We start from the raw sequence: 13,075 nt of genomic DNA on the forward strand, positions 1-13,075 counted from the left end.
TGAGTAAATCTGATGAATCAATGCAAAGCAAACATTTAAAGAAAACTTAATGTACTATGAGATCAGGAACCAAGTTTTTAAAAAAATTATTAAAAGGCACAATTTTGATCAGAAAAGTTAGCCATTGTTTTACAAATTTTTCTTTCACTGTATATCCCTCAGCTTTTTTAATACTCTGGCAATGTATTCTTACAGTCTTTATTCCGATTGTAAATGAATATATTTTTGCTATTTTTACTTTGGTTTCCTGAGTGGATATTATAAATTAATCATCTAGGAATGACTATATTAATTATAGCTTTAAAATATTTCAGGGAAGATTTATTTTAATAATTTTTTTCTGCCTTGTTTAAGATGACAGTCTTCGTTAAGCATGACTTTTATATCATCTAATTAGAACATTAATGTGATTTGTTGCAGTTAGTCAGTCATCTTTGTCTGTTTGTTTAAGAGGTTTTTGTCTTAGGGCATGTGTGTTCACTAGAGAGAGAGACAGACAGACAGAGACAGTGAGAGGCAAAGTGAGAAGTCACCCCCCAACGGGATAGCCCCACTGTAATCCTTTCTCCTCTATTCTCCTCCTGGGATCTTGGCCATTGCGCACACATGTGCCTGATGTGATTTTTAAGCCACCAGGTCTGGGACTCGAACTGTGGTCAGCCATGTGGAAATTAAGCAATGTAACTGCTATGCCATCTGCTGGTCCCAGTAGTCACCTATTTTAAAACTTTCAGGTTAAACTCATAAAATATTAGGTGTATCAAATACAGACCAATGGAGAAACTGCTAGAGAAGTTCACTCAGCTTCATTCTGGTCTCTGCTCAAAGTCTGGTTCCTCTGGGAGGTGTTCCTTACCTGCCCTCCAGGTAAACTAGCTTCACCTTCTCTGCTACTCTCTTAGCTTCTTAATCTACCTTTTCCTTCTCTCTCTGTGTTTTTAACCACACTTAGAGACTTTTGATCATGTTCACTGGTGCATCACTGGCACCTAGAACAGTGCCTGACACCATGGAAAGTATTCATAATGATTTGTCCAATGAAGAAACTATTTACCACTAGAATGTAGGCCTCCTGAGGGTGCCTGGCATGAGATGGCCCTGCCAGCATTTATTTGAGAGGATGAAGGGCATATACTATAGGTAAAGATAAAATTCACTTTAAAAATATTTTTGTATATGCATAATATGGTCATTTTAATTTTAATTGTATATTTAAATTGCATGTAGATTTCTTATATAGAAATAGATTTTTCGAAAGGATATGGTATTCCAAGTAGACCTACAAAATCGCCCACTGTCTTTTTTGCTAGTGTAGATGGACAGGTTTATTTGAAGGGTTGCAGGTCTTCAGTGACTCAGCAACACCTGATGTACTGTAATATAGTACTCATAGATGTGGAGAACTCCGTCCTGTGACTGCCATGTGACAGACTCATAAAGGGATTGGTATCTGGATTCTTTTCTCCATTTGTTTCATTTTTATTGCTTGTGTGAATGTCCGTCAGTCTGTGTGCTTTAAATACTGATCCCAGGCCTTGAAGTGGAGAATTAAGGCTTTTATTATTATTTTTTACTTTATTTAAAAAATTACTTATTTAATATTATATATATGTGTGTGTGTATATATATTTATATATATATATACACATATAATTATTATTATTTTTAATTTGACTAGAGAGATACACACACAGAGAGAAAGGGAAAGTGTGAAAGCAAGTCACCAGGTCTGGGACTCAAACCGCAGGAGTCCAGCACCTTAACTACCATGCCACCTGCCTGTCCCAAAACTTTTATTTTTATGAGAACATTTATATAAACTCTTGCTCGCATTTTTTTTTTTTCCAGCTTGTATTCTTGTGGCTTCTTTGGGAAAGAGCATACATAGAGACATACTTTGTCGAGTTCTTTTCTCATTCCTTAACATCCTGTCAAAAATTGCTCCAATACCTTAATGCTTCTGAGGCTGCATGGTACTTCTGGTATTCCAAGCCTTCGGGAGAGAGGGGATGCAAGTGTTGATTAGAAAAATGAGTAGATATGGCATGAATTTGGGGCTTCCTGAAGGGCTGGGTGCCAGCCTGGCTTTGGTGGCTTGATTATCTTTTTTTTTTTTGAGAGGTTTTTGCTATAGGGCACATGCGCTTGCCAGACAGACAGAGACAGAGAGACAGAAAGCGAGAAATCACCCCCCAGAGGGGATGGCCATGCTGCAATCCCTTCTTCTCCATTCTCCTCTCGGGATCTTGGGCACACATGCACATGTGCCCGGCGTGAGTTTTAAGCCACCGGGTCTGAGACGCGAACCGTGGTCGGCTACATGGGAGTCCAGCGACATAGCCATTACGCTAACTGCTGGTCCGGCGGTGGCTTGATTATCTTTGTAAGGTGGTGTGTGTATCTGGAAAATAAAGATCCCTGTTCAGATGACATGGTGAGTGTTGATGCTGTCAGTTTCAGAATGGGCCGTTTTTTCCTTAGAAAGAGAAATCTGTGGTTTTCTACTCCCAGTGATTTAACAGACTTTTAAAATCTATTCCTCAGGTCATTAAGCCAGAGAGCACTGACAGAGAGACAGAAGCGGCCTGTGAGTCAGCTCTCCCTGAGGAGCTCTGTGGACACCATCTTCCACAGCAGTCTCCAAAAGGCTCAAATGACAGTCCTGATGTTATTATCGAAGCTCAGTTTGATGACAGTGACTCAGAAGATGGACATAGCAGCACAAAAAATGTGCTGGTTGATGGAGTTCAGAAACTCTCCATTTGTGTTCACGAAAAAGGTAAGTACATGACTGTCCGACGTTTTGTCTTGGGAAACTAATGGTTTTAAGTATTGGCATTCTCTCTGCTGTAGAAAGAGTCACAGAGTACATTTCGTCTAGTCCTCATTTCTGACCCATCTACCTTTCAGAAGAGAGGGTCCTTGACAGGCTTCTAGCTGCTGGTTATGAGCATGGGCCCAAGTGCTGCCCGTGGTTTGTGTGGCCAATGTTTGGTGTTGCCATGTTTCCAGGAGGCTTTGAGATGTGTGAAAATTTCCTGCAGTGAGTCCAGTGTCACCTGTGGTTGATAAGAACAGAATTAAGCTGGTCTTTAAAAATCTTAGGAAAATGTCTTTATCTTTGGTTTTGTTTTAATTCAGTAACTTTTAAAAGTATTTTTACGGGGGGAGACCAGCAGATGGTGAAATGATTACGTGAGACTTCCATGTAGTTGACTGCTGTTTGAGTCCCAGACCCGGTGGCTTGAAACTCATGCCAGGCACGTTTGCGTGTGTGCCCAAGATCCCGAGAGGAGAATGGAGGTGAAGGGATTGTGGCGGGGCTGTCCCCCCGGGGAGTGATTTCTCGCTTTCTATCTCTCAGTCTCTGTCTGACAAGTGCATGCACCTTATAGCAAAAATCTCTCTTAGAAAAAAGTATTTCTGTCATTGTAGTGGGCATGGAGCACCCGAAAATTTATTAGCAGATTATCTTTAAAAGGTGCCCTAATTATAAGCCTTTTTTTAAAAGCCTGTATTATTTTCTCTGCTCAAACTCTGAACCATGAGTCCCCTGAATGTAGGATAAAAGCAACTGCAAACACATGAGCAAGGAGCCATGGCCAAGGGTCCTATGCAGTTACCATTTGAATATTTCAACATGTAGATTTCTAAGAGTTTGTAAGTAGCTTCTATATTTTTTATCTAAGCTAAGTTTTACATGTACCATGAAATGAAAAAGATTGAGGAACACCAGCCTGGCCATACTGACTGTATAATGAGCTTCGTTGTCAGGAAGAAGTTTCTGGCATGTCCTCATGAAAGGCTACAAGAAATGCCAGAAGATTACTAGAGGAGGATGTGCAGCAGAGGACCGTGATAGGGCCTGGTCAGCACACTGCACTGCATCCTGGAGTAAGCTGGAGCTGATTTCAGGAAGTGCCTGCAGGAGGCTTACCCTGCTCTTCTCCACTGCTGGTGGGTAGTGACTTGGCAGGAGAGCGTCTCCTGAAAGCATGTGCCCTTTTTGGTGTCAACTACTCATTCAGAGTGACTTTCCAACTTTGATGTTTATTTTTTTGGAGAGGTTTTTTTTTTTTTGCTATAAGACGCATGCCCTTGCCAAACAGACAGAAAGCAAGAAATCACCACCCCCCCCGGGGGGGGGGGCTGGCCATGCCGCAATCCCTTCTCCATTCTCCTCATGCCCTACGTGAGTTTTAAGCCACTAGGGTCCGGGATACGAACCATGGTTGACTATATGGGAGTCCAGCGATATAGCCATTACACTAACTGCTGGTCTCTCAACTTTGATGTTCGTTTTGAATGAAGAGACTAGTGCTTCCTCTGTCAGGTATACTAACCTGAGGGTCCCAGGTTCCTCTTGTTTTGTGGCATGCTTAAGTAGCTAGTGGTTTCGCTCATCAGGCCTTAGCCAATTTCATTTGGATGCTAGTCCTTGAAGCCACATTCTTCTGATATTTCCACTTTCTTTCCTTAAAAATAGTTGAACACTGTAATCTTCTTAAAGTGTGTGTGTATTATCATAACAGCATCAGTGCTGTGAGTCATGGCTTTTTAATGAGAGGAGAAGGAAGTAACCAGGACCCTAAATAGCCTCATCCTTCACCAACATCACCAGAGAGTGATTCATAGGACAGAGCAACACTTTAAATTGCATTGACTGTTTGGCCTAAAACTACTTTATGGAAACCTAACGCTGATGATTGGGCTTGGCAGGTCTCAGCAGCTTCTTTTCCTCCAAGCTGAAGGATTGACACCTTGATCTCTCATTAGTGGTTGATGCTAATATGAGGGCAAGGAAATATTGATGAATGGAAGTAATGGCAAAACCTTTGCCTCGGTTGGATGCTAGCAGTTCACTCTGCCCTTTGTGTGGGAAGCCCTGGTGCCAGACGTGCTCCTGCTTGGCCGTGGTAATTCCTTCCCTCTCTCTCACTAGTGCGTGTCACTGAACACACATCCACCCTCCACGTTTTCTCCATAGTCTTTATCCGTTCTTTCTGCCCATTGTTATTTATATTGCTCCCTTGCTAACCCTGACTGAGGGAACAACCTTAATCCTTCCCCAGTATCTGGTATGGATTTCTCTTTCCTGCTTGCCTCTAAATAGGGAGTTTGTGAAACCACATAACTGTTTCTCATTTCTTGCCCTCTTGATATTTAGGAAAATTGCAATTTGCTCTTTTAAAAATCACAGCGTTTTTTAGGATATTTCAACCAGCTTTTCTTGCTCAGAATAATAAAAAAAATCTGGTTATAGTTAGGATGTTAGTACTTTTTGCACCATTTAAGGTTTTAAAATTTGTTATTGAAACAAACCATAACCTTAAGAACATCATAAACTTTTCCTAAGACTTCTAGAAAGTTTCTTTGCTTGGCATTGTACTTGTAAGTGGATTGTTAATCCTAGTTCATGCTTGTGTTCAAAAGTGTTTTTTGGTTTGTTTTTGTTTTAAGAGCATGTTTCTTTACTCAAAGCTAATGCCACATATTGCATGTGTATGCATAGTTCATCTCTGTTTGCCCAAGAAACATTACACCTTTATGATAAGCGGTTTTTCTGTAAGTCAGTATATAGCCCAGGTGTCTACAGCTAGTGCCCATCATTGCATTAAGAGAAAGAACCTCTGGGTGTCCCAGACCCACACAAGTGTCTTTTAGGAAGGCAGCATGGACCTGTATCATCTTCAGCCTCTGAAAGAGAGGAGGCTGAAGACCTGGGCCCTTCTCAAAGGTCTAGTCCTGTGGCTGCTTTTACGTCTTATAAGCAGCATCTTTGTTAGCATGGAAGTCTGCCATTGGTGGAGGCCAGGGGCAACTCAGTTAACTGTCCTTCGTGTCAAATGCTTAAATGTCTAAAAATGTCTGGGTAACAGTTGCCTGGCTAGCACACTTCAGAGGATAAGAATCGCCAGGGTTGAGTGACAAAGTAGTTGTCCATCTTCCATCACCAAGAATTTTAAGAACAGTTTTGGCCTCTGGATCCTGGTAATCATGGGCTGTGAAGCAGACTTCTTGCCTTGCCTCTCGGTAGGTCTTGCAAGGATCTTTTTCAGTTTTCTGGTCTGGGGACAAGCCTGTGCAAGTACGTGATGAGTGGGTGTGGGTTTGATGTGGAGTCTATGATGGCCTTTTCACTTGTGTCTCTTGGCCAACTTCACCTGTGTTCTGAGGCACAGAATCCACATGGAATCCTTAGTCTCTCCTGAGACTAGAATTAGTTTATTACTCCTCCTCTGGGGACTGCCCATGTCACCTTTGGGAGTCAAGCAGACTCCTTCTTTCTTGTTTTAGATTGATCTCCTTCCAAGACAGGCCCTTTTTGCACCTTGATTTTTAAAGCTTTATTTCTTTGAATAAAAAGTAACCATAATCCCCTTTAGTTGAGAAAAGGGGAAGATATTAGTACTTTTTGCACCATTTGAGGTTTTGAAATTGGTTTTCGAAACAAACCGTAACCTTCAGAACAACGTAAACTTTCCCTAAGACCCATATGATTATTCCCATGTGATACTTTGGGAGTACTGAAGCCCCAAGAACCTTTTCTCCAAATTGTCTTCTTTCTCAGAGCTATTCTTCCCCGCACTTCCAGCTCTTTACTGTGTATAATGATGATTACTAACTAGAAGACAGCCATGTTTTTTTCAGAAATTGTGTTAAATTTAAATACATGATATCTTCCCATTACCCACAATTTTGGACACTGTTATGTGTCTTTTTTTTTTTTTTTTTTTTTTTTAGGTTGTTGCCATAGGGCACTTGCTCAAGACAGAGAGGGAGAAAGTGAGAAATCACTCCCCCAGGGTGGATAGTCATGCTGCAATCCCTTTTGTTCCATTCTTTTCTCAGGATTTTGGGCAAACATGCACATGTGCCAATGTGATTTTCAAGTTGCCAGGTCCAGGACTTGAACTGTGGTCAGTTATGTGAAAGTCTAGCACCTTAACTATCACACCACCTGCTGACCCCATGTCAATTTTTAAATAACCAAATTTCTTTTTCATAATTTTTTGTCATAGGGAGTGTGCACTCACTGGAGAGAGATAGAGAAAGGGAATGTGAGAAATCACCCACTGTGGGGGTGGCCACTCTGGAATCCCTTTTCCTCCATTGTCCTGGGATTTGGGGCATGCAAGCACTTGTGCCTGGCATGTTTTTCAAGTTGCAGTATCTGGGACTCAAACCATGGTTGGCCATGTGGGCGTCCAGCACCTTAAAAACTATGCTATCTCTTGGTTTTAAAAAAAAATACAAGGTGCCCAAAATACACCTTCCCGGCACAAGTCTTTCTGTTCAACAGACAGAGTGGGAATTTCTGCTTTCCCCTTTTAGACAAGGTGGATGGTGCGATGGTCAGGACCTTCAGTGTTGTAAGACCCAAATCCTGTGCTAGAGGAACCACTCCTCCCTGTGACTTTGCCCCAGAGAAATACATGCACAGAGGCAGCGAGAAGCAGAGGAGCAGTTCTTTATTAATGGAGTCCTTGATCCAAGCCAGAATGATGACAGCAGGCTGCACTTTCATTTGCAGTGCACAAAGCTTCTTAAATCTTCTGTCATTATTATTATTGTTGTTATTTTCAATCTTTTAATTTATTAAACAAATTTTTTTATAGGACGCCTGCACTTGCCAGCGACAGAGGGTTGGGGGAATGGGAAAGCATCCCTGGTGAGAAGGAGGGAGCGGGTGGTAATGATGCAGTCCCTTCTCTTCCATTCTCCTCCAGGGATTTGGGGCATGCATACACGCTAAGGTGTTTTTCAAGCCACCAGGTCCAGGTCCAGGACTTGAATTTCACAGTCGGCCACGTGGGATGCAGCTGCCTAAACCACCATGCCACCGGCTGGTCCATCTTACAAAAATTAGATTTATCCAGCTTTCTAATTTTTGTACTCTAGATCAAGTTCTGTTAATTGCCTTTTCATATTATTTAATTTGCCCATTGTTCTGTTAGGGTTACTATTCTCTTGCTGATTTGCAGAAACTTTCTATCTATTTTCTATAATCATCTTTCCAATTTAGGCATTAAAAATACTGTCCTCTCCCATTCTTTCATTAGTCATTTATCTTTTAACTTCATCTGTGGTGGCTTTCACTGAATAAAAATTCTTAATTTTTATGTGATAAAATTAATCTTATACTCCATGGGTTTTTAAGTTTTTTCCCTGTTGCTAGGTCACAAAAATATTTTCCATGTAACCTTTTATTAAATGTGCAATTTTACTTTTGCTGAACTTTATAATGCTCATTCTTGTTATCGTAAGGTCTATCTTTTTAAAATATCTTTCCGATGTTGAACTATCCTTGAATTCCAAGCATAAATCGTGATGTGTTATTTTTTAAATACACTGAAAATACTTAGTATAAGATTTTTGTATCATATTAAAATGGATCTATAATTTTATTGTCATTGTCTGATTTTTAGAATCAAGATTATAATAGCTTTGTGAAGTGTTCTGATCAGTTTTTTATTGTTTCCTGTTTTTCTAGAACAGCTTGTATGACACAGGCATTAACTGTTCTCAGAATTTGGTAGAACGCACTGTAAAATTATCTGCACCTGCTGTTTTTCAGGGGGCAAGATCTCTGCTGTTTTAACGTCTTGACTACTAATTGATCTGTTCAGGTTCTCTACTTTTTCTTTTTTAAAAAGTTTGCTACAGGATATGTGCCCTCACCTCAGAGAGACAGAGAAAGAGAGAAACGGGGGGGGGGGGTAAGTGAGAATGCACTTCCTGGGGGAAGGCCACCCTACAATCCTTTTCCTCCATTCTCTTCTTGGGATTTTGAGCATGGGTGCCCAAAATATACCTTCCCAGCATATTTTTCAAGCCACTGGGTCTGGAACTCGAACTGTGCAGTTGGCCCTGCGGGACCCAGCCCCATAACCACTAGCTAACTGGCCCATGTTTCTCTATTTCTTCTTGTGCCAATTTTACCATAATTTAATGGGAACTTATCCATTCACATTTTTTAGCATAGAGATATTACTAATATGCTTTAATATTTTTTATCATTAAAACATCCTTTGTGCTTACACTTAGGCACCTCTTTTCATTCTATATTTTAATTATTGGAATATTCTCTTTCTTATTTTTTTTTCTTGAAAACTCTTGCTTGCCAAAGACCTATCTTACTAATCTTTTCAAAGAACAAACTTTTTGGTTATGTTATTTCTCTCTCTCTCTCTTTTTTTTTTTTTGAGAGGTTTTTGCTGTAGGGCGCGTGCACTTGCCAGAGAGACAGAGAGACAGAAAGTGAGAAATCACCCCCCAGGGGGGATGGCCATGCCACAATCGCTTCTCATCCATTATCCTCTCGGGATCTTGGGCACACACGCACACTGCCAGAGTGAGTTTAAGCCGCTGGGTCTGGGACTTGAACCACAATCGACTACATGGGAGTCCAGTGACATAGCCATTGTGCAAACTGCTAGTCCCGATGATGGTAATTTTATTGTTAGTGATTGTGTGTGTGTGTGTGTGTGTGTGTGTGTGTGTGTAATGGATATTTACTCTTATTACTTGTTGTTTAATTCTTTATTTGAAGGAGATTTAGCTTTTTTGCCTTTTTGTCTACTTCTTGAGTTGAATATTCAGCTTTTTTTAACTTTCTTGTTTCCTTTGAAATTTTTAAAAGTTTATTTCTTTAGAAAGAGAAAAAGAAACAGCGACAGATACCCCCAAAAGGACCCTCATATCAAGTCTACTCTCAACCTTAGTGGTCCCTGATCACGGGCATGTGTACATGTGCCTGAGGTGTAGAGGGAGGCTGCAGGACTTTTGTCTTACTGCTCTACCACTATCTGACCCTCTTTTTCCCACAAAGTTTTTGCCATAGGGCACACGTGCTCTCCCAAGAAAGAAAGAGAGAAAGGAAGTGCGAAATCACTCCCCAGCGGGGATGGCCACACCTCAATCCCTCCTCCTCCAGTCTCCTCTCGGGATTTAGGGCATGGACGCACATGTGTGTGGGGTGATTTTCAAGCCATAGGCTTCAGAACTCAAACCTCAGTTGTTCATGTGGGAGTCTTAACTACTACACCATGTGCTAGCCCCTGGCCCCATTTTTTTTTTTTTTGAGAGATTTTTGCCATAGGGCACATGCAGTCACCAGAGAGATGGAGAGAGACAGAAAGTGAGAAATCAACCCCCAGGGGAGATGGCCATGCTACAGTCCCTTCTCCATTCTCATCCCGAGACCTTAGGCACATGTGCACATGTGCTTGGTGTAATTTCAAGCCACTAGGTTCAGATCTCGAACCATGGTCAGCCATGTGAGAACCCAGCAATGTAATTGCTATGCCATATGCTAGTCCCTCCTTTTTGATTTCTTATATGTTTCTTATATAACTAGTTTACTTATTAAGGATATGTCATTTCTACATTTTATTTGCTGTTCCTTTTTGTTAATGTTTATTCAGAGAATTATAATAATAGAACTGGTTCTCTGTATGTTTGTTATAATTTATTGACATTTTCTGTGCAGTCTATTACATGGCCTGTATTTCTCAATATAAAATGTATGCTTTGCAAGAAAAATGTGTGTGTGTCTGTGCATATGGATCTCCAAAACCTCAATATAGAATTATATCAATCAACCCTCCATTCTGCATGTTCATCTCTTCATCATACTCTCTACTTAGTGGGGATGCTTTGAGAGTCAGAAATACTACATGGCTTAGAAGATCTGACTTCAGTCTTGTCTTGTTGACTTTTGAGGACCCATTTTTACCATGGTCATGTGCATGTTTATTGGGTTAGTATGCTTTTCAGCTTCTATTTTGTGATGTACAGTACTTTTTAACTTAAAGCAGCTCTTTTCCCTTTATTAGAAATATTCAGTGAGGACTTTAAACGTTCTTTTGTAGATCCAAACAGATTATCATTGTAAACTCTAAGGATGCAAATGATTGAAACAAGTGATTCTCAAGTTTTTGAGAATCTTCTCAAGATATTCTCAAGATATCTGTACACTCTTAAAAATCCCTGAAGACCCCAGAGTGCTTTTGTGTATGTAGATTATACCTATAAATTTTTCTGTATTTAAAACTGAGAAAGTTTCAAAATAATTTTGCAAAATAAGTGTTTACCTAGTTTTGTTTCTTTGTACATTAAAGAAAACTTTGGATTTCAGAATAATAATTTGTTGGGTGTTAATAAGGTTAATGCGATTATAGCAGGTATAACCACAGTTGAAATATTGAGAACAAATTGCGTTAACCTCTAAATGCACTTACTTATACTGTAGTGTCTTAGAAAATTCTAGAAAACACATAGGTAAGCACACATTCTCTTGGTCATTAGAGTAGGGGGTCAGCAAAAGATTTCTGTGAATAATAAATATTTTCAGCCACTTCCCTCGATTGCAGTAGTCTGAAACAGCATAGAGAATATGGAAACAAGTGGTTGTGGCTGGATTCAGCCTGCTGCCAGTTCAGTTTGTTGACTTAACCCTACTTTACATTCAGTGGAGAACAAGATGTAAAGAGTAAATAATGCCTCAGAGAGAGTTTCACCTCTTCTTTTCCTATTCAAATGCCTTTTATTTTTTCCTCTTTTCTGATTGCGTTGCCAAGGATTTCCAGTATTATATTAAAAAGGAGTGGAGAAAGTGGGCATCCTTGTCTTGTTCCCATGTTTAATGGAAACGCTTTCAGCTTTTCTCCTTTCAGGATGATCTTTGCTATGGGTTTTTTCATAGATGGCTTTTATTGTGTTGAGAAATAGCCCTTTTATGCCAATTTTGCTCAGAGTCTTGATCATGAAGGGATTTTGTATCTTATCAAATGCTTTTTCTGCATCAATTGATATGACCATGTGGTTTTTCTCTTTATTCCTGTTGATATGATGTATTACACTTGTGATTTTGCATATGTTGAACCAACCTTGCATTCCTGGAATAAAGCCTACCTGGTTATGGTGTATGATCTTTTTTATAAGTTGTTAGATACGATTTGCTAGTATCTTGTTGAGAATCTTTGCATCTATATTCATCAGAGATATTGATCTATAGTTTTCCTTCCTTCTCCTGTCCTTATCAGTTTTAAGGATAAGGGTGATAGAGGCTTCATAGAATGAATTAAGGAGAGATTCACCCTTTTGGATCTTTAGAAATATCTTGAGCAGAATGGGGTTAACTCTTCTTTGAAAGTTTTGTAGAATTCAGAGGTGAATCTATCTGGGCCAGGGCTTTTCTTTGTTGGGAAGTTATTTTACTGATTCAATCTCCTGGCTTGTTATGGGCCTATTCAGACTTTCTGTATCCTTCTGGCTCATTCTTGGTAGATTATATTTGTCCAGGAATTTGTCCATCTCATCCAGATTGTCTTGTTTCTTAGCATATAGGCATTTGAATAGGAAAAGAAGAGGTGAAACACTCTCTATTCGCAGATGACATGATTGTATACATAGAAGACCCAATGGTCTCCATGGAAAAATTACTGGAAGTAATACATGATTACAGTAAAGTTGTAGGATACAAAATCAATACACAGAAATCGATAGCATTTCTATATACGAATAACAGGCAGACTGAGATAGAACTGAAAAAAGTTATTCCATTTACCATAGCCACCAAAAATATAAGATATTTAGGAATAAATCTAACCAAAAAAGTTAAAGACCTCTACAAGGAAAACTATGAGAAGCTAAAAAAAGAAATTGAAAATGACACAAAAAAGAGGAAGGACACCCCCATGTTCCTGGATTGGAAGAATTAATATAACCAAAATGGCGATTCTACCCAAATCAATCTACACATTTAATGCAATGCCAATCAAAGTACCAGGCACATTCTTCACAGATCTAGAAAAGACAATCATAAAATTTGTCTGGAATTATAAAAGACCCTGTATTGCCAAAGCAATTCTACACAAGAAAAGTGGAGTGGGTGGCATCTCACTCCCTGACCCAAAAATATACTACAAAGCTGTGGTAATCAAAACAGCATGGTACTGGCACAGAAACAGACACATGGACCAGTGGAACAGAATAGAGTCCCCAGAAATAAATTCCCAAACATACAGTCAACTGATTTTTGACAAGGGGTACCAGTCAATCCAGTGGGAAA

The 13,075-nt window shown here is 39.8% G+C and overlaps 1 protein-coding gene across 3 annotated transcripts in view; it reads left to right on the forward strand.

Annotated features, from left to right (window-relative positions):
* Positions 1-13,075, forward strand: part of DIS3L2 (DIS3 like 3'-5' exoribonuclease 2) — a 456,478-nt gene that overhangs the window by 122,196 nt on the left and 321,207 nt on the right. For all 3 annotated transcript variants that reach the window (XM_006171133.3, XM_006171131.3, XM_027769346.1), the window contains one exon: positions 2,545-2,779. In XM_006171133.3, the coding sequence (XP_006171195.1) occupies positions 2,545-2,779 (235 nt within the window). The remainder of the gene's footprint in view (positions 1-2,544; positions 2,780-13,075) is intronic.

Source organism: Tupaia chinensis, unplaced genomic scaffold, assembly GCF_000334495.1.
Source record: "Tupaia chinensis unplaced genomic scaffold, TupChi_1.0 Scaffold149383_1, whole genome shotgun sequence".
NCBI lineage: Eukaryota > Metazoa > Chordata > Mammalia > Scandentia > Tupaiidae > Tupaia > Tupaia belangeri.